Raw genomic sequence first — 22292 nt, 5'->3', positions numbered from 1 at the left:
TACCAACTCAACTCTGCGATCCTGGTTAGAGTGAGAATGGAAGGTTGGGGGGGGTTGAGACATACCAAAGACTCTAAAAATTGGACCCGATGCCTCTCTGCTTAGCACTCAATATTAAGGAGATGGATTGGGGGTAAGGTCCAGCAATAGATTAGTATCCTGTCCAGGCTACTTCACGCTACAGAAAGAGAACAGAGGCACCTGCCCTATAGGACGAGGATTATTATGTACAATATACTGTATTTATACTATATTTTCATTGAGCAATCAACTAGCCACGGCATGTCATACATATCTTGTTAGCACTCCATAAACAATAGGACTTTGGAAATGGGAAATATTTTGAACAACTATTGGGCAAAATCCCAAATCCAACTCTTTAACCAATGTTATCTGTTTGATAAGGCTACACAAACAGTTGAGACACATAGCACTCAGGGCAAACATACGGTACATGTCTGCAGAGGTTCTCTAAGTAAACCTGTGTGGGTGGATTTCAAGGTCCTCAAACATTCACGGCAAGACATGGTGTTTTCCACTCAAAGGAATGCGTAGGAGTTTTTTTCCGTTGGAGTCCCAATGCAAAAGCAACATGTTATGTTTAATTGAAGAGACAAAGCCAAGCATCTGCCTAGTTCCTATAGTTGTTGACAGCTTTGCTCCTCTTTTAATTTGGGGGGAATTTGAGAGTTCATAAAACATTAACCAGTCTTTTGTCTTGCCTTTCACAGTACAGCATTGTGGAACTGCAGGTAAGACCTTTATTAGTCTATCAATGTATGATGACTCACTGTAAATACTAGTTCATTATAAGACAATGACTCCACCAGCTAGGTACTGTAGGTCATCATTCATTTCTACATGGCAGTTACCAGAAGACTCCCTATCAGCTTTATGTGATCACATCTGGGCCACGTTCAGCAAGCAAATTTCAGAATGTTGCAGATAGAAATGTCATGAATAGAGCTGATGTGACTCTTTACTCTTCATGTCAGACAGGCATGTTTGGCCTACATAACATCATTTGTATGTGAATGTTCCACATTGTTGCACCCTGCTAAACATGTCCCTTGTTCTATGAACCAACAGGATGTTCATCAGAACAGGATTGGACAGTGGGTCAATACTACATCCAATGGCAACATTCTGCAGCTTTCTTACCCCCTGAACTCTGAAGCACCCGTAGGAACCTATGCTATTGTAGTGTGGATTGGTGAAAACAAAATATACCATAACTTCAAGGTAGAAAAGTATGGTAAGTAGAGCTTCTTTCTTTTACCTTTCATGCTAGGAAATATTATGGATCTGGAAGTTGAATCAATGAATCACATTTCTGGAACATTCATGAGTTGCCTGCGGTTCTCTCATCTCTAGTTTTGCCAAAGTTTGAGATCAAAATGAACCTCCCCGATGAGATCAGCGTTGTTCAAGAGGAGTATAAAGTAGAAGTGTGTGCAACGTGAGTCAACAGTATCACTGTTTTGTAATGCACTGTAGTTGTGCAAACGTCACTGTTTAATTAATCGCATTTCGCAAATGCAGACCTTGATTCAAATTCAAATACTTGAATACTTCCTGCATTTCAACCCAGGTCTGTTTGGTCCTGGGGGTATTTCAAATAGTGTATTTAGAAACAAGTATTTGAAAATAATCTAGGAAATAGAAGTTCTTGATTGGGAAAAATTATTTCATAAATCCTGGCATTTACACGAACAGCCGGGCTTATATTCATAAAGCCTCTCAGAGTGGGATTGCTGACCTACGATCAGGTCTCTCCTGACCTTGTTCATTCTGATACAGAAGTTTACACTGATCCTAGATCAGCACTTATACACTGAGAGACTTTATGAGTACGGGTCCAGATGCATTGGCAATGTTGAAAACACTTGACTTCAAGAAAGCCTGCAGGTATAATGCATTGTAACTCATAAGGATGCATGTATGAGCCTTTGTAATGTCTCATATAAGGTTTATAATATACTACGTCTCTCTAAGTAGGAAATGTATGATGTTTTATGTTTTTTATGTGTTTTATTCTGAAATAAAATCAGATACACTTATGGGCAACCTGTACCTGGTAAAGCAGAGGTAGAGTTGTGCCGACCCTTAGGGCACAATATATTGATACCAATAAGAATTGATGAGAAAAATCCAGAAGGAGTTCCTGATTATACACCCCCCTGCCATAAAGAGTCAATAGAGGTCTGTATGCTTTCCTGAAGAAACGATATACTTGTTTTTATCATCATATTACATTTGAAAATGATCTGGTTACATTTATTTAAATCATTTCTTAATGTGTGTGGTTTTGCTTGCTTTTCCCAGATGGACCAAACTGGCTGTGCTTCTCATGTCTTCAACATGTCAATTTTCACAAAGGATGCTGGCCAGAAAATGCTCATAGACAGGCTGAGTTTTAATGCAAAAGTAGAGGAGGAGGGGACAGGCAAGTCATTTATCTTAACAATTTGGAGACGGTAGAAGTGATGACAACATTTGCCTGAAGTCAAATGACTTCTCTTTTCTTGAGAGTGAATTACATAATGTCAAGATTGCATGTTTAATTAGATTATGAAGATTGGCAAGACCTGTGTATTTGACCTTTGGTGCTACATCCTCATATTATGCTGTTTTTATTCATGTCTTCGTTTGTAATCATGTTTTTACTATGTTGAATAAGCTGCACTGGAATTCAGCTCCTGCATTGTGAACTGCCATTGTGCATCATGGTGGTGTGTGTCGTTGGGAAATAAACCATCCTATTTTCATTTGTTTTCCTTTGACAGGTATTACACAGTCAAAGGAAAAACACATTGCTCTCTCCTATGTGATTGGAAAACTCACATTTGTCGACACACCCAAAATCTATGAGCGTGGATCAACTATCGAGGGCAAAGTGCGTCCAAATACAGTGATATTGTTTCTTAGACTTAGTTGAATTGTAGATGCCATTTGTCTTTGACATTCCTGTTTACTTAACTACCAATGGTCGGTAACAGTGACACACATCACCACTTACAACTCCCCCCCCCCCCCCCTTTTCCCTCAGATTAACGTTGTTCACTTCAACAACACACCTATCGCAGACATGCTAGTCTACCTTTTGGAGGAGAAAGCCTGGTCCTCACATCTTCTACAGAACCTAACCACGGACAGTCATGGTACTGCCAGTTTCTCCGTCAACACAACCAGTATGGCCAACGAGAATTTTAACCTCATAGTAAGTATGAGGTTTTGAAAGTCCGTCTAGGTTTAGAAAGACTCAGACTCTGAAGACTCTTTATGCTCAACCCCAAATCTCGCACTTGTCATGCTCTTGTGGAGATCTTAGAAAATTCCATTGGTATAATAAGCAATATGGTGAAACCTCCACCTAGCCTATCGGAATGCAGGGTGGAAATGTTAGTTACCATATATACAACTGTGAAATCCTCTCAGATCTCCACAAGTATATTGTACATGGTCTAAGGGTTGATTTGGGATTGTGCCTTTAGTTATACTCTCTATTCTCTCTGTTGCTTTCCAGGTAAGCAACACACCACAGGTGGAGAACAGTAGATACAGGGTCCCCTATTTCCAAAGAGGGCACCACATACTCTCACTGATCCAGCCCATTGCCCCTCACAGTAAAACATCCAGCTCTCTGGCTATTCAGAAGATGGCGAAACCACTGGCATGTGGGGAGGAAGTGTCATTCACCATCCAGTACGCCATCGTAGGGGAGACTGTCCCAAAGGGCTCCGTGGATGTCATCTACCTGGTGAGTAGAACCAGGAACAAGTTGTGGACAACCTGCAAACCCAGGTTGGCACCCTATTCTCTAGTGTGCAACTTTTGACCAGGGCTCCGTGGAGGAAGGATGTCTCTATACAACACCAGTACTTCTCATCATATCCTTCTTGCTGACTTGAAGGGATAACCGGGATAACTGTTTTTTCCTTTCCCTCCTCCAGGCCTTATCCAGAGGGGTGATAGTTCAGCATGGACATATCAAGGTTACCGTGCAACAGGGGAGTCCTGGTGAGGGAGTTTCATTAAGTAATTATGAACGTACTTGAGGGTGCTTGATGACAATGACAATGAGGATGGTTACATGCACACAATACTGCGATTATTGTGGATACTCAGAATAAGATAATACTTAGATTAAAACGCTTTGCAAGAAGAACAATTTCCCTAATAATACTGTTAACATGGATGTCTGAAATCAGGTTACTGATGGCAGTCTGATGAATGCAGAAATCATCAATCAAAACAAATTTTCTACCTCAGTGGACATGCTATTTTTGGGAAGCATTGTTGATTCTGAGGTCAGACATATAAAGTTTGCATGTGAAAACTACTTCTAACTACTTCTAAGACTTTTTCCACATTTTGTTAAGTTACAGCCTAAAATGGATTTTAAAAAAAAATCCTCAGCAATCTACACACAATACCCAATTATGACAAAGCGAAAACAGGTTATTAGACATTTTTGTATATGTATTAACAATAAAAAACAGAAATAGACCATCGAAATTGAGCTCAGGTGCATCCTGTTTCCATTGATCATCCTTGAGATATTTCTACAACTTGATTGGAGTCCACCTGTGGTAATTTCAATTGATTGGACATGATTTTGAATGGCACACACCTGTCTATATAAGGTCCCACAGTGATTGTCAGAACAAAAACCAAGCCAAGAGGATGAAGGAATAAACCGTGGAGCTCCGAGACACGATGGTGTCGAGGCACAGATTTCTGCAGCATTGAACATCCCCAAGAACACTGGCCTCCATCATTCTTACATGGAAGAAGTTTGGAACCACCAAGACTCTTCCTAGAGCTGGCCACCTGGCCAAACTGAGAAATTGGAGGAGAAGGGCCTTGGTCAGGGAGGTGACCAAGAACACGATGGTCACTCTGTCAGAGTGACCAGAGTTCCTCTGTGGAGATGGGAGAACCTTCCAGAAGGACAACCATCTCTGCAGCTACTCACCAATCAGGCCTTTATGGTTGAGTGGCACACAGCCAAGACAACGCAGGAGTGGCTTCGGGACAAGTCTCTGAATGTCCTTAAGTAGCTCAGCTAGAGCCCAGACTTGAACCCGATCGAACATCTCTGGAGGGACCTGAAAATAATTGTGCAGCGACGCTCCCCATCTAATCTGACATAGTTTGAGAGGACCTGCAGAGAAGAACGAGAGAAACTCCCCAAATACAGGTGTGCCAAGCTTGTATCGTCATACCCAAGAAGACACAAGGCTGTAATCGCTGCCAAAGGTGCTTCAAGAAAGTACTGAGTGAAGGGTCTGAATACATTTGTAAATGTCATATTTCATTTTTATTTTATACATTTGCAGAAAAAAATCTAAACCTGTTTTTGACATTATGGGGTATTGTGTATAGATTGAAGAGGGGGGAAAACATTTTTACAACATTTTACAACATGACAAAATTGTAAAAAGTCAAGGGGTCTTTCTGAACTAAAGAGGGCAGATCGCTGGGAAGGTGAAAGCACGTGCAGATCAAATGCACTGCTCGAACACCGATTTAAGGTGTTTACATGTCCTAATAATGTGAAAGATTGCTCAGAAAACCAGGGGCCTCATTCACAACCTTTGCTTAAATGTATCACTAAATATCCACGTGCGCCATTTAAGAAAAGACTGCACACACATAAATATTGAGATACATAAACTAGGCGCAGACCCGTTATTTGTCAGAACTGTCGTTAAACTGTGCGTGCGTGAACGAGCATTATAACTCCGCCTGGAAAACGCTCATCATTCAACTTTTATGGTGACAGTAACGCCCTTATTGGCTGTATACTTTCAAAGTATTGGAATTAGGCCAAGACAGTATCTAAATTAAATGGCAAACTTGATTAAATGAAATAGGCATCCATTTCCTATTATTTTAGAATGCAAAGATAAAATAAATGTTCGGTCTTCTCACTAATGGCAAGAGATAGCATCTTGTTATATGTAGCTACCTGTTTTTTGTTATGAATATGAGCGTCATTTATTCCTGCACAAGGCTATAAGCTACTTTTGACTTCTTGCAATGCAACACTTTAACCACTAGAAACTGTGCATTCGCATGGTCTGGAGTTTGCAGGAGGATAATAAGCACATTCTCACTTCAAGATCAGTTTTTATAAATACCAAGTTTTGTGTGAAAACTGGCACATGCATGTTTTGGGGCATATTTTGTGCATAACTAACATTTCTATGTCTTGTATTTTAATAGGTGTATGCTTTCATCGATTTTGACCATGCATCGATTAAAATAAACAGAGTAAAGTGACTATTGCATAATCTGCGTACTGCCATAATCAGTTTACTATCGAATTATTACTGTGCATGTAAACGTACTCAGTGTGACATGCTCTTGTGTTACAGCAACTGAGGGTGAAGTCACCTTGAAGTTGGCAGTGGTTCCAGAGATGGCGCCAGTGGTACAGGTCCTTGTGTACAGTATGCTACCCAGTGAGACTGTCATCGCCCACAGCATGAACTTCCCCACTGAGAAATGCTTCAGGCACAAGGTGTGTGTATATGTGGGCATGCTTCTTCGTGTGTTATACCCTCTGGCTTCTGCACATCACAAACATACTATGTTCATTTTATGGAATGTATAAAAAGTGTCAAGTATTTCCCATGCACATAGATATCATTCCGTGTATAAAGGTGTATAATGTACACTTATGTATGTCATGTGCACTAGGTGTCGGTGGAGTTCTCACCCTCACAAGCAGTTCCAGGGGAGGAGAACACCCTGCAGCTCTCGGCCCAGCCCGGCTCCCTCTGTGGCCTCAGTGCTGTGGACCAGAGTGTTCACATCATGGAGCCAGGGAAAAGGCTGAATGCTGACAAGGTAACAGAGCTCGGTGTAGTGAATATCAACGGTCATACAGTACCACCATATAAACAGCTTTTGTGGTGCTGGCAATACAAGCAGCTTCAGGGGACTAAGAAGTGACAACAGCAGACTTGGAGTGGGTCTGTTCAATGTTGGCCATTTGGAGTACCTTCATCAACTGAAAAGCACCTCCCTATTGGTTCATATTCTGTTCAGGGCACAGAAAGCATTAAAAACGTTTAGCAATGGAAAACGAAACTGAGCATTCCCTATTTGACAAGTCTAAGTAGTCCCTGCCTTCTGTTTGGTGCCCAATGAACAACGTCATTTCACATCTCCTTATTATCCCATTCCAGATATTTGATTTGTTACCAGTCAAGGAGACAACACACATTCCCTACCAGCTTGAAGATCAAGTAGCATGTTTACGTGTAAGACCAAGGAGAAATGTAATGCTATACGCAGGACAAACTGAGGAGAAAAATGAACCTTATGAAGTTTTTAAGGTAACTTCAGCCTTGTTTTCTCTTAACTTTTCCTCTCTCGTAAGAATCGGTTACCATACTGTTAGCATGCATTCATCTCCTTAAATGATCAATTTCTAAAATAGCCAGTTTGAATAAAAAAAAACACATTTAGAATAGAAAAAAAACCTGAGACATTCATTAATATTGCGCTCTCTTGTTTGTGATTTCTAGAAACTGGGACTGAAGCTGGCAACTAATCTGGTTCTAAGAGTACCTTCCTGCCTAAATTTTAAGGGAATCCAGTACCATCGCGGCCATGGTGAGATGTCCTTCTAACCATTTCTTACACTTGTCATTGCCAGAAGTCTTTGGTGAATCTTGGGAAATGTTATTCTAACATGAGGTCACCAGTGACCTCAGCATTCTGTCTGGTTTGACCAGGCTCATTCTAACACGAGAATAATTATTATGTTTTGTTTTAATAGGACGCTATATAAGCTACTCTCACCATCGTACCATGGACAGACTTCTGGTGGCTCAATCTGGAACAGCTGGTGCCCTTGCACCTCCGCCACCCATACAGACGGTCCGTACGTTCTTCCCTGAGACGTGGATATGGGATCTTGTGGAAGTTGGGTAAGAGCACTGCACAGTGAGGCTGTTGCCTTATAAACGTCACTAAAATAATGCGCGCACATCGATGAGGCAGAAGGTTATGATTCTGAACGGTCAGATAGTTAGCAACAATAACAAGAGGCTGCCATGTGGGGAATAGTAGGTGTCTCGTTTCAGCTCGTTGTATCTTCTTATTGATACCATGTCTTGTTTTGAGGTGTTTTGACTCATGTTATGTCTATGCTAATATGGCAAAACATTTGCTAGCTTGCTACCAACAACTGTAACAATGTATTTGAGAGACAACAAGTGCTCATTGTGCAAATGTATTTATGTTTTCAATAAACATTTGAAGCCAAAATATAGTTTAGATGTTGTCAACAATCTAAGCCAACCCCGTCTGTTTTGCTCCATATTTCCGCACGTGTCGGTTTTGTTGCTAAACAACCAGTCTATCACAGTGCCATTAGTTTTGTCACCAAAGCCCCATATACTACCCACCACTTCGACCTGTATGCTCTCGATGGCTAGCCCTCGCTTCATATTCATCGCCAAACACACTGGCTTCAGGTCATCTATAAGTCTTTGCTAGGTTAGGTAAAGTCCCACCTTATCTCAGCTCACTGGTCACCATAGCAGCACTCACCCCTAGCACGCGTTCCAGCAGGTATATTTCACTGGTCACCCCCAAAGCCAATTCCTATTTGGCCGCCCTTCCTTCCAGTTCTCTGCTGCCAATGACTGGAACGAATTTCAAAAATCACTGAAGCTGGAGACTCATATCTCCCTCAACTTTAAGCACCAGCTGTCAGAGCAGCTCACAGATCACTGCACCTGTACATAGCCCATCTGTAAATAGCCCACCCAACTACCTCATTTTTTTCTTCTCCTTTGCACCCCTATATCTCCACTTGCACATTCATCTTCTGAACATCTATCACTCTAGCGTTTAAATTGCTACATTTGAATTATTTCGCCACCATGGCCTATTTATTGCCTTACCTCCCTTAACTTACCTCATTTACATACACTGTACATATACTTTTTTTTCTATTGTGTTATTGACTGTATGTTTGTTTATTCCATGTGTAACCCAGTTGTAAATGAGAACATGTTCTCAGCTAGCCTACCTGGTTAAATAAAGGTGAAATATATATATATATATATATATTGTTTTAAAGTTGAACCACGGGACAGGGTCAATTAAGCTGCCTACAAATTTCTGTGGTGAATGAAATATTACCACTACCTTATTAAAACCCTAGCTAAGTTTCCATCCAATTGGCGACAGATTTTCATGCAAACATGTTCTAAAATCTGCATAAAAACAATATGCTTATTTTCCTACCAGAGATGTGTTTCCATTAAATGTACTTGTTGCGGGTTAAAGACTGGGCGTGATGTAGTGCATGTAAAAAATGCATTTTGCGGTTATTGTAAAATACATTTTGTGGTATTGGCACGTGCGCTCTAGCTAACAGCTCGCAGATACAGTGTGGGTATAGCCTACATGATGAGATTGATGATGAGAAAAGGCAGGGCCTCCCGGGTGGCGCAGTGGTTAAGGGCGCTGTACTGCAGCGCCAGCTGTGCCACCAGAGACCCTGGGTTCGCCCCAAGGCTCGGTTGTAACCGGCCAACGCACAATTGGCCTAGCGTCGTCCGGGTTAGGGAGGGCTTGGCCGGTAGGGATATCCTTGTCTCATCGCGCACCAGCGACTCCTGTGGCGGGCCAGGCACGGTGCGCGCTAACCAAGGTTGCCAGGTGCACGGTGTTTCCGACACATTGGTGCGGCTGGCTTCCGGGTTGGATGCGCGCTGTGAGGACGCATGACTTTCAACCTTCAACTCTCCTGAGCTCGTACGGGAGTTGTGAGACAAGATTTTAGCTACTAAAACAATTGGATACCACGAAATTGGGGAGAAAAAGGGGCAAAATTCAAAAAACAAAAAAAGGCAGCCAAGCATCGATCATGTCACCAGAATAAAACCCTCAATATTTATTGGAAAGGAGCAGGATGGCCCTTATGGGTATCCGTACCTATGCACAGACTAGGCCAGTAAACATACTGAAGCTAAAATCTCGTTGTCGTGCCTCATTATTTTAGATGACTACTACTACATGGAAACTTGAAGTGGTTTTAATAATCACATAAATCACATAAACGTCACATTGCCAAAGGACCTATTGGCAAGTTTCAAGTCAAGGAGGGCACAGTGTTGGAGATGAACGGCGCAGATCATCATTGGGCTAGCTATTGGGCTAGCTAACGAGCAAGGACTAAGTTACTGCTAGCAACATGTTGCAAGAGGAAGAAACTGGTGGTGTTTCAGGGTTTGCAACTCCAAGATCAACGGGCTCCCACGCAAACATGGACAGGCCAGTGGTTAGTGCTGACGGATTTCGCATTAGTCCCCCAGAGAATTTTGATTGTATGGACATTCAAAACTGGTCAAAATGGATCAGGCGTTTTGAAAGGTACAGAGTAGCTTCAGGCTTAAATGTAAAAAAGGAGGCATTTCAAGTTAATACACAGATCTACTCTATGGGTGATAAAGCCAAGGATATGCTAAATGCTTCACTGTTGACTGAGGAAGAGAAACTTAACTACTGTGCCGTTAAAGACTGTTTTGAAATGCATTTAGTAGGGAGACAACATTATATTTGAGAGAGCTTAGTTTAATGTGCACAAACAGGAGCAGAGTGAAACCACTGACAGTTTTATCACAGCTGTTCACAAGCTAGCGGAACATTGTCAGTTTGGCACACTCGGGGAAGAGCGGGGGAATTATTTGGGGAATAAGAAATATCTCACTTTCTGAAAAGTTACAGTTGGATTCCCAGTTTACCTTGACCAAGGCTGTAAACCAGGTTAGGCAGAGTGAGACAGTAAAAAGACAGCAGACGATGCTACGCCACAGCAGCTCCTTGCAGACTGAAGACAGCAAGGAAATACATGCGTTTTCATACTGTGCTAACAAAAACAATTAAGGGGAACGCAGAACAGAGACAGACGTGGAGAAAACAATCACAGACAGCGCCAGTAGCCAATTCAAGTGTTTGTCACAAATATGGGAAATCCCCTTTCCACAGCTGGAAAGATTGCCCAGCAAAGGATGCGGAATGCAGGAAATGTCACAGGAGAGGACACTTTTCAGCTGTCTGTCAATCAAAGAAAATGCATGAGGTCTCAGAGGAGGAATAGCAGCAACAGCAGGCCAGCATCTGTCTGGGAGAAGTAAAGGAAAACAATGTTGGCTGACACTCAGACATTAAACTCAATGGGGAGGTTGTGTCATTTAAACTAGACATAGGGGCAGCAGTGACAGCAATCCCCACTAGGCTGTATAGCTATAGCAGAGATGGCCCTTTTCTCTCTACAAACAAAAAACTGTACGTGCCCAGTAATAAGATATTACCAGTGGTAGGGCAGTTGGTGATTAGACTAGAGAATAAAGACAAGAATGCCATCCAGCTTGTCTTTGTCATTGATTCTCTGGCTAGACCGTTAATGGGGCTGCCAGCAATTGAAGCATTGCAACTAATTTAGAGAGTGAGCGAACTGGAGGACCCAGGGGAGGTTTTCAAAAAGACATTCCCAAAATGTGTTTTTGGCCTTGGAAGGCTAGAAGGTGACTAAAAAATCCACCGAAAGATGATGCGGTCCCCTATGCCCTTACCACCCCGCCGGGTGCCAATCCCTTTATTGGCAAAAGTAAAGGAAAAGTTGGGGAGGATGAAAGAAATTGGGGCTTTGTCTAAAATAGAGAGTCCCATTGACTAGTGTGCAGGGATGGTGGTGGTCCCAAAAGCCCACGTGGGAAGGCACTGATCACAGCAGACACACTCTCCAAATAAACATCAAGTGTCCATTGATGCAGTAAGAGACAGTCTACCTGCATCTCAGACCAAACTGAGGCAGATTGCAGAGGAGCAACAGTGATAGTACAGCAGTGCAAAAAGGGATGGCCCAGGCAGGAGGACCTGTCTCAGCTGCTGAAGCCCTATTGGTAGCACCAAAGTGACTTACACTGTAATGGAGACCTTCTCATGAAAGGACAACGGAGACGGAGTGCATGAGGGACACATGGGGATAACCAAATTCCGACTGAGGGCTCAACAGTCGGTGTGGTGTCTTGGTCTGAGTACTCAGATTGCCAAGGTGGTGGCCCAGTGTAAAGGGAGGGGAGGAAAATGTCAACCATGTCATCCTGAACCAATGACCGCAACGGAGCTGCCATAATGGCCATGGCAAAATGTAGGGACAGATATGTTCTATTGGAAAAATAACACTTATCTGCTAGTGGTAGATTACTATTCAAGATACATTGAGATAGCAAAGACACCCATAACCACACCAGCTGGTGTTATCAATGGATTAAAGTCCAATTTTTTCAAGGCAAGGGGTTGCTGAGGTCCAGGTTACAGGTAACGCTCCCCAGTACTCTGTGAGCTCCTTTTCTGCTTTTTCCGCAGAATATGACTTCACACATGTGACCAGTAGTCCGTACCATGCAAAGAGCAACGGGAAGGCAAAGAGAGCTGTGAAAACAGTCAAAGGACAGCTGAAAAAGAACAAGGATCCGTACAGGGCTCTTTTAGCTTACATAGTTATACCACTGCATCATGGGCTGTCGCCTGCCGAGCTCCTGGTGGGCAGGAGGCTGCTTTCCCCATTTGCCTGTCTCCCCAGCACAGCTTAAACCCCAATGGCTTAACAGAAAGGCCTTCACTAAGACGGACAAACAGCTGAAACAAACACAAACTGGAGACTTTAATCAGAGACACAGTGCTACGGAGAGGCCAGAGCTGACAGAAGGTCAACGTGTGTAGATTACAAACTCAAAGACACCAGCAAAAGTGCTGAGGAATGCGGATGTCCTCCCCTCCTACTATGTGGTTGACACAGTCTCAGAGGAGGTTCGGAGGAAAAAAACACACCCCAGAGCTCTTCCAGATCTATCAGCCATACAGGCTGAGGAGGCCACAGACAACACACAAAAAGAGGGTGAAGGAGAGAGAATGCTCATAGATCCACAAGCTCACCCAAAAAGGGATGTGAAGCCACCAGAGTGGCTGAAAGACTGTGTTACGTGAATACAATACATACTGTTGGGGAGCATACCCAGCAAATGGAGACCGTACCTAAGTTAACGCATAGGAGGTCAGACTGTGTAATGTAATGCTTTCATAATGTTTCAGGATATGAAGTAGCATGTTAAAGATAATAATATTATTGTTCATTTGAGAGGGGAAGATGTAGTAGGATGGCCCTTGTGGGTATCTGTACCTGTGTATGACTTGCGCAGGCTAGGCTAGTAAACATGCTGAAGCTAGAACCTCGTTGTCGTGCCTCCTTATTTTAGATGATACTACACTCATCATCTTGTGCTTTTAGCACCCTGTGAAGTTCATCATTACTTATTTCATCCGTAGCCTAATAAACTGCATGCTTTCCTGATGAATGGTTGTGGGAGGACCACACAACGTCATCGCGTGACTCCAAGTTTACTTTGATATGATGGTTATTATATCAATATTTTGGTCATAAAAGCGTTTCCACCCCCATTTCTCGCATAAATAATTTTCCAGACACAAAAACATCCCACTTTGTCTAGCGTATTTTGTTATGTCGACGTTTTGAAAGTTTACAGACAAATGTTGTTTCCCTGAACAAGGCAGTTAACTCACTGTTCCCCAGTAGGCTGTCATTGTAAATAAGATTTTGTTCTTAACTGACTGGCCTAGTTAAATAATGGTTAAATTTTAAAACGTAACTGCTAAAATGGTATGATTCAAGAACCAGTGATTCATTTGGGGTTTGACATCTAGGCAATTGTTGTTAATATTTTACTATCAAAATAATTTTCCAGAATATTCAGATGTTTTTGTTCAATAAAGATTAATTTGTCTACATCATTTTTGCCACTAATATTACATAGGCTAATTCATTTGAGGCTAATTCACCACCTGAGGAAGTGGTTAGGAGATCGCTAACTCTAATTGTTGTTATTATTTGACAATAGCCTATTACAAATAGTTAGCCTTCTTACTGATATCTAACAGTATATTTAATGTATATGACTATGCACCCACCTTGACAGGCCTATGCACCCACCTTGACAGGCCTATGCACCCACCTTGACAGGCCTATAGAATCTCTGAGAGCATGTTCAAAGTCTTGATGATGAGCTAAATGAAAGCATTGAGTTTTATCAAATGTTCCAATTGATACTAGATTAAGTCATCCTGAAAGTAATCAGCTGTTTTTAAGAATGTAACATAAAATGTTAATTATTGTAATTGGATTACATAATCCCTGTTAATCTTTTACTACCCAAGAAAACACTTCAATTTGCTCAACTTGCCATAGAGCTCACCAGCTTGTAGTCCTAAAACCCGGAAATGAGTTCGTTCAGCCATTCATATGAGGAAAATGAATGGGGAAAGAATAGGGTTTTGGGATAAAAGCCGAAAATAAAGTCTGAGATTAACACAGGTTTAGGAGATCTTTTACGTTTTGTTCAGTGACATAATATCTGTCAGTTAACATGACCTTTATGAAGTATGAATCATTTATGTAATTTATGTGCTTTTATTATTACATTACAAAATTCACAAGAGAGGCGTTAGCTGATGAAGATTATCTCAAAAAGCAAATCGTACAGTAAAAGATCTCCTAAACCTGTCTTTACCTCAGACCTTATTTTCTGCATATATCCAAAACCCCTCCAAAAACTCAATACATTTTCCCATAGGCTTTGTCTAACGTACCATGGAGAAGTTTGTGCCTTCAAATATACGCCGTTACTATTGCTCTCTATTGACAAAACCATTAGCTCAATTTACCCCAAGGCAAACATTTAGACTAAATTAGCCCACACAGCTACAAGGAGGCACTCATGCTAGGTTTAGGACCTCATATTGTAGCTTATAGAACCCCCAAATGATGAATAGGACAATCTTAATTATCTACTTTGGTTTAGATACAACAATCATGAAACCTCTAACACAACAAATTCATTTGACTTGGTGAAAATCTGTTTTTTTGGACCTAACTTGCTTACCACTTTTTCTAAGTGGGTTCTTCCTTTATCGACTCCATGAAATGTCCTCTTCCTAAATATGTAGTCTAATTATACATTTTGTGTATAGTTTCCTAGAAACAGGGGTGGCTCAATTTACCCCTTTGGCTCAATTTTTCTCAATGGAACACTTAATGGCTTTCTGTTTGAACTCTGACCTCTGTATTACAGGGAATCTGGAACAGTAGACATGCCCCTCACAGTTCCAGACACCATCACCACCTGGGAGACAGAAGCATTCTGCCTGGCTCCTGGCGGCTTCGGCCTGGCTCCTCCAGTGGAGCTCACTGTCTTCCAGCCCTTCTTCCTGGAACTCACCCTGCCGTACTCCATCATCCGTGGAGAGCACTTTGAGCTGAAGGCCACTGTGTTCAACTACCTGTCCAAGTGCATCATGGTACGGCACCGCATCATAATCGTTTCTTGAGTTGTTTCATGAGTTTCTTGAGTTGTTTTTAAACTCTTGTATTTTGTTTTGTTACAGCTGATCTAGTCAATGTTTATTTTTTTATACCCAATGTATCAGTCTTGGGTTTTCCATGTTATCTTACAAGTGTTCCTATTTGGCAGGTTTCTGTGACTCCAGCTCACTCCTTAGACTACACTCTCACACCCTTGAAGGATGTTCAATACTCATCATGCTTGTGTGCCAATGGACGAAAGACCTTCAGTTGGACGATGGCACCCTCTATCCTGGGTAAAACACCAGTCTTCATTCAACCGTTCAAATACTGTAGAACTTTGTTCTAAAGCTGTATCTGTACCCATTGGATGCAGTGATCACAATATAGTGGCTAGATCCAGGAAAGCCAACGTTCCAACAGCTGGGCCTAAAATAGAGATCATACAAAATATTTTGCCCTGATTTATGTGGATGATGTTCAAAAATATTTGTTGGTCTGATGTGATTAATGAGGAGCATCCAGACGCTGCACTTGATGAATTTATGCAACTATTAATGCAACTGTTAAGAAACTGACTGTTAGAACTGTTAAGGCTCCATGGATTGATGAGGAATTGTAAAACTGTACGGTTGAAAGAGATGGGGCAAAAGGAGTGGCTAATAAGTCTGTCTGCACATCTGACTGGCTGACTTACTGCAAATTGAGAAATGATGAGACTAAACTCAGTAAAATAAGAAGAAACTGTATTATGAAGCCAAGATCAATGATATAAAGAATGATGGAAAAAAACTTTGGAGCACTTTAAATTAAATTATGGGCCGAAAGACAAATTCAACTCCATCTTTCATTGAATCAGATGGCTTATTCATCACAATACCATTTGATGTTGCCAATTATTTTAATGATTATTTCATTGGCAAAGTGGGCAAACTTAAGCAGGAAATGCCAACAATGAACAGTGAGCAATTGTATTCATGCATTGCAAGTTTGAATTTTGTAAAATTAGTGTGGGAGATGTGGGAAAGTTATTGTTATTGATCCGTAATAGCAAACTTGCTGGCATTGACAACTTAGATGGAAAGCTACTGGGGATGGTAGCTGTCCTCTATAGCCCCTCCTCTCTGTCATATTTTTAGTCAGAGCCTAGGGGAAAGTCTTTGTCCTCAGGCCTGGAGGGAAGCCAAAGTAATTCCGCCACCCAAGAGTGGTAAAGCGGCCTTTACTGGTTCTAACAGCAAACCGATAAGTTTGCTGCCAGCTCTTAGCAAACTGTGGAAAAGATTGTGTTTGAACAAATTCAATGCTATTTCTCTGTAAACAAATTAACAACAGACTTTCAGCATGCTTATAGAGAAGGGCACTCAACATGTACTGCACTGACACAAATGACCGATGATTGGTTGAAAGAAATTGATAATAATAAGATTGTGGGAGCTGTACTGTTAATAGATTTCAGTGCAGCCTTTGATATTATTGACCATAACCTGTTGTTGAAAAAACGTATGTGTTATGGCGTTTCCAACTCTGCCATATCATGGATTCAGAGCTATCTATCTAATAGAACTCAAAGGGTTTTCTTTAATGGAAGCTTCTCTAATATCAAACATGTAAAGTGTGGTGTACCACAGGGCAGCTCTCTAGAACCTCTACTCTTTTCTATGTTTACCAATGACCTGACACTGGCATTAAACTAAGCATGTGTGTCCATGTATGCTGATGATTCAAACATATACGCATCAGCAACCACAGCTAATGAAGTCACTGACACCCTTAACAAAGAGTTGCAGTCTATTTTGGAATGGGTGGCCAGTAATAAACTGGTCCGGAACATCACTAAGACTAAGAGCATTGTATTTGGTACAAATCATTGCTTAAGTTCTAGACCTCAGCTGAATCTGGCAATGAATGGTTTGGCTGTTGAACAAGTTGAGGAGACTAAATTACTTGGCGTTACTTTAGATAGTAAACTGTCATGGTCAAAACATATAGATTCAGTGGTTGTTAAGATGGGGAGAGGTCTGTCCGTAATAAAGCGATGCTCTGCTTCTTTGACACCACACTCCAAAAAGGAAGTCCTGCAGGCTCTAGTTTTGTCTTCTGTTGATTATTGTCCAGTCGTGTGGTCGAGTGCTGCAAGGAAAGACCTAGTTAAGCTGAAGCTGGCCCAGAACAGAGCAGCACATCTGGCTCTTAATTGTAATCAGAGGGCTGAAATAAATACTATGCATGCCAGTCTCTCTTGGCTAAGAGTTGAGGAGAGACTGACTGCATCACTTCTTCTTTTTATAAGAAACATTAATGTGTTGAATATCCAAAATGGTTTGCATACTCAACTAACACACAGCTCTGACACACACACTTAGACATGCCACCAGGGATCTTTTCACAGTCCCCAAATCCAGAACAAATTCAAGAAAGCGTACAGTATTATATAGAGCCCTAATTGCATGGAACTTCCTTCCATCTCATATTGCTCAAATAAACAGCACATCTGGTTTCAAAAAACAGATAAAGCAACACTTTGCGGCACAAAGCATCTCCCCTATTTGACCTAGATAGTTTGTGTGTAGGCATTGATATGTAGGCTACGTGTGCCTTTTACATTTTTTATATGTAGTTCTGTCTTTGAGCTGTTCTTGTCTATTGATGTTTTGTATTATGTCATTCTGTATTATATGTCATGTTTTGTGTGGACCCCAGGAAGAGTAGCTGCTGCTTTTGCAACAGCTGTTGGGGATCCTAGCAAATACCAAAAACAGCAGAATGGATGTCAGCCTGAGTTGTGCACTCTCAGTCACCATATTGGATCTTGTGTAACTTGTGGTGTATTCTGTCTGTCAATGTGTGTGTAGGGGTTATGAATGTGTCCGTTAGTGCAGAGGCTGTCCAGTCCCACGCTGCGTGTGACAATGAGATTGTGAACGTACCGGAGAGAGGACGCATCGACACAGTCACAAAGAGCCTGCTGGTGAAGGTATGTAGCCTACTGTTGTGACGGAACATACCGTTGTACAGATACCTAGTGTAACTGCCTCTGACTGAAAATAATATCCTCTCCTCTCAGGCTGAGGGAACAGAGAAGACCGACACCTACAACTGGTTGCTGTGTCCAACTGGTCAGTAATACATGAAAGTTGAATGTACTTTGGTTGAACAGATTATCTCCATTCATCTTATCATCTGTGTGTCCACAGGAGTAACTATGACAGAGGAGGTGGAACTGCAACTCCCCAAGAATGTGGTGGATGGATCTGATCGAATTTCTCTCTCAGTCCTGGGTAAAATAAACCATTGTATTATTTAGAGGCTTGGTGAGTTTAGACAGGAGTTTTGGTGAGAAAAGCAACCCTTATCCAGTGATAATGCTGCTGTTTGCTAAAGAGGACAGTATCACAGAAGTCCCATGTTTACCTGTAGGTGACATCCTGGGTCGGGCCCTCAAGAACCTGGATGGACTGTTGCAGATGCCGTATGGGTGTGGAGAGCAAAATATGGCCCTCCTCGCCCCCAATATCTACATCCTGGAGTACCTGAGGAACACAGAGCAGCTCACTCCAGCCATCCGAGACAAGGCCATCAAGTTCCTCACTAGTGGTAAGAGAGTCCCTCAAAATATGGGTCGTATTGATTAGGCACCAAACGGAAGAAAACTGACTGAAACAGAGCTGGATTTGTCCCTATTTTTTTTTTTTTCGTTGAAGAACATTTTTAAACATTTCACCACAGTGTGCCCTAGTGACTACAACCCTGCTATCATGTCAATTATAGAGCTACAGCACAGATGATATTACAGTGTTATCAACAGAGCATCACTGACCCAACACATGTTGGGACTTCCAGATGTTTTTCTAAAGTCATTTGATTATAGAATATAGATTTATTTTAAATCCCAAATATCACCCTACTCCCTACATAGTGCACTACTTTCTTCCTGGCAAAAAGAGTACGCTAGGGAATAGGGTGCCATTTGGGGCGCACCCTCAGTGAATATAAAACACACTTGGTTACTGTTGTTTGCTTTAAAAACTCACCGACAGGTTACCAAAGGCAGCTGAACTACAAGCATGTTGATGGTGCATACAGCACATTTGGACAAGGTTCAGGGAACACTTGGTATGTATTGTGTGTTTCACCTACTGGTAAACACACTATACCTGTGTCTGTTTCAATTAAGTATTGACCAATCAAATGGCATTGTCTCTGACAGGGAGACCATGGATGTGACATAAATTAAAATAATATTTTTGTTGTAATGTCAAGCTCTGTCATGTTTATAACAACCTTATGTGGGTATTATGACGGGACATTCAAATCAAGTTCTCTTTTCTCAGGCTGACTGCTTTTGTTTTGAGATCCTTTGGCAAAGCAAAGTCTTTCATTTATATTGATCCGGTAAAAATTGAGCAAACCAAGACTTGGTTGGAACGTCAACAAGGCGAACATGGCTGTTTCATTAGATTGGGGAAACTCTTTAACAACAGAATGAAGGTATTTATATTGATAATAAACTGATAGAAGAAGATGTTGTTTTACGTCTCGTCAGACCAGCCATAAAGTTGGGAATGATGATTTCTACAGAATTGTATCAGGCTACAGTTTACACATGTTTTAGTATTTAACATATTGTTTTGTAGGGTGGGGTGACAGATGAAGTCACACTGACGGCCTACATCACTGCTTCAATGCTGGAGCTCAACATGTCAGTGTCGGTACGTAGCATCTCCACATAACTATTGTTTCTCACTTCAACAACGTCCATTACAGGAAACTGATTTAGCCTCCTGTATGAAGTCTATTGGATACATTTTATGTCAACTGTCTTTTAGATATTCTAAAATGTAGTGAGTTCTGTGTAAAAATTGATCTGAAAGTAGCATATGGAATAGAAATAAGAATAGCTGTTACCATAAGCAGTCCTGAATGACAGTGTGCTGTTAACATAAAAAGTACAGACATAGTTGTAATACTGTAAACTGAAAAACTAAAAGTGCTCCAGCATGAATGTGTCTAGACTGGTCCCAGATCTGTTTGTTTTACCTTGCCATTACAAACAGATCTGGGACCAGGCTAACATGTCTCTTAATGTGCTGCTCTGTTATTTTGTGCTCCAGGATCCTGTTGTGAACCGCAGCTTGTCTTGCCTGAGGAACTCCACCAGTGATTTGTCCAACACTTACACTACTGCTCTGCTGGCCTACACCTTTACCCTGGCAGGGGACATGGAGACCCGGACCCAGCTTCTGCAGCACCTGGACACGATCGCATTACAAGAAGGTGAGACATATCCTGGTCCAAGATCTGTTTGTGGTGTCTTGCCTTGATTGAGCTTACCTGGGCAATGGAGCCAATGAAGTCATCAGAAAAGTGCAAACCCTCCTCCCATCTGGCATTCCAGGCAGGTCTCAATTCAATGCCCAGAGTATTTCAAAGAACTCAGGTGTCTGTCATAAAATTCATTAGGGAGGTCAGAGAAGAACTTTGTATTCTGTTTAATGATGAATAAGCTAGTCCTCTGTCTCTCTCTCTCTCTCTCTCTCTCTCTCTGTGTTCCTCATCCCTAAGGGGGTGTCCTGCACTGGACTCAGACCTCCTCAGAGACCTCAGCCTCCCTGGCGGTAGAAATCAGCTCCTATGTTCTGCTGGCTTCCCTCAGTGCCTCCCCTCTGTCTACCACTGACCTGGGTTACGCCTCCCGCATCGTCAGGTGGCTGGTGAGACAGCAGAACGCCTACGGAGGCTTCTCTTCCACACAGGTATATTTCCAAAACACCTCCGTTCTGAAGCGGCACCCTGTGCTGTGCACTAGTAGTGAGGCATTATTACCACCTTGACTTCACAACAGGCATGTATGTGCTTCTTGTCATGTCAAGCCTGGCGAGGATAACTTGCACTGAAATGGAGCCAAGAAAGCATAATGGATGGAAATGGAAAATAGTCACTCTAGGAACTGACCAATGTAAAAATCTACCCTTTCTGTAAATGGGTGTTTTCATTCATTTGGAACATATTTGTCTGTGGTCTGTTGATGTGTGTGTTTAGGACACAGTGGTGGCCCTCCAGGCCCTGGCTCTCTACTCCACCAGGGTGTACAGTAGAGAGGGTGCCAGCACAGTCACAGTACATTCTCCCAGTGGGGCACAGCACCTCTTCGAAGTGAACCAAAACAACAAGCTTCTCTACCAGGAGAGGGCGCTGCAGGACACAGAAGGGAAGTACAGCGTGGAAGTGAAGGGCAGTGCTTGTGCCTCAGTGCAGGTCAGTGAATACACTCCTCCCAATACTAAAGTGCAAGATATGGATTTGTATATTACTGTGAATTTCAAACATTTAAGAAGCATTGTCTGGCTTGATATTTAGTTTATAAAATATGTATTTTTTCCCTATGTTTTAAAATGTATATTTCTGGACAGGATGGTTTCCCTGACTTGTTCTTCCCTCTTTCCCAGGTGGCCCTCCACTACAACATCCCTACTCCTACTGACAGCACAACGCTCAGTATCCAGGTGAAGCCAGAGGTGGACTGCAACAGTAACTCTTTGAGACCCAGAGTCACGCTGAAACTCCAGTCTCAGTAAGAATGAATGACACATTTGCGTTCACAGAAGCATTCTTTCAATCAGTTTATTATTTGAATCAGGTCAATGATGACACTCCAGTGTTGATTTGGAGCATGTCTTACAGAATGTATCTGACCCAATTGAATTGGTGTTATTATACCTATAGTGCCCTCTGTAATTATTGGGACAAAGAATCATTTTTTTTCTTCATTTGGCTCTGTACTCCAAAAGTGTGGATTTGAAATAAAACAATGGCTTATGAGGTTAAAGTGTGGTATTAACATCCATATTTGGTGAACCGTTTAGAAGTTACAGTGCGT

General features: G+C 41.9%; 1 protein-coding gene across 1 annotated transcript in view; it reads left to right on the top strand.

Moving 5' to 3' along the window:
- LOC139386325 (alpha-2-macroglobulin-like) overlaps positions 1-22292 on the top strand; it is a 32765-nt gene that overhangs the window by 2399 nt on the left and 8074 nt on the right. Inside the window, exons 5-31 of the mRNA XM_071131848.1 lie at positions 732-752; positions 1090-1255; positions 1375-1459; positions 2052-2202; positions 2326-2446; positions 2787-2896; positions 3050-3220; positions 3527-3760; positions 3954-4020; positions 6384-6529; positions 6709-6858; positions 7200-7349; positions 7542-7629; positions 7796-7946; positions 15183-15408; positions 15582-15708; positions 18268-18389; positions 18480-18531; positions 18610-18693; positions 18833-19009; positions 19453-19528; positions 19747-19903; positions 20050-20124; positions 20527-20689; positions 20978-21168; positions 21455-21670; positions 21862-21986. Of these exons, the coding sequence (XP_070987949.1) occupies positions 732-752; positions 1090-1255; positions 1375-1459; positions 2052-2202; positions 2326-2446; positions 2787-2896; positions 3050-3220; positions 3527-3760; positions 3954-4020; positions 6384-6529; positions 6709-6858; positions 7200-7349; positions 7542-7629; positions 7796-7946; positions 15183-15408; positions 15582-15708; positions 18268-18389; positions 18480-18531; positions 18610-18693; positions 18833-19009; positions 19453-19528; positions 19747-19903; positions 20050-20124; positions 20527-20689; positions 20978-21168; positions 21455-21670; positions 21862-21986 (3602 nt within the window). The remainder of the gene's footprint in view (positions 1-731; positions 753-1089; positions 1256-1374; positions 1460-2051; positions 2203-2325; positions 2447-2786; positions 2897-3049; positions 3221-3526; positions 3761-3953; positions 4021-6383; positions 6530-6708; positions 6859-7199; positions 7350-7541; positions 7630-7795; positions 7947-15182; positions 15409-15581; positions 15709-18267; positions 18390-18479; positions 18532-18609; positions 18694-18832; positions 19010-19452; positions 19529-19746; positions 19904-20049; positions 20125-20526; positions 20690-20977; positions 21169-21454; positions 21671-21861; positions 21987-22292) is intronic.

The sequence above is a fragment of the Oncorhynchus clarkii genome, chromosome 27 (assembly GCF_045791955.1).
Source record: "Oncorhynchus clarkii lewisi isolate Uvic-CL-2024 chromosome 27, UVic_Ocla_1.0, whole genome shotgun sequence".
Taxonomy (NCBI): Eukaryota; Metazoa; Chordata; class Actinopteri; order Salmoniformes; family Salmonidae; genus Oncorhynchus; species Oncorhynchus clarkii.
This window is presented reverse-complemented; position numbering and strand designations above follow the sequence as displayed.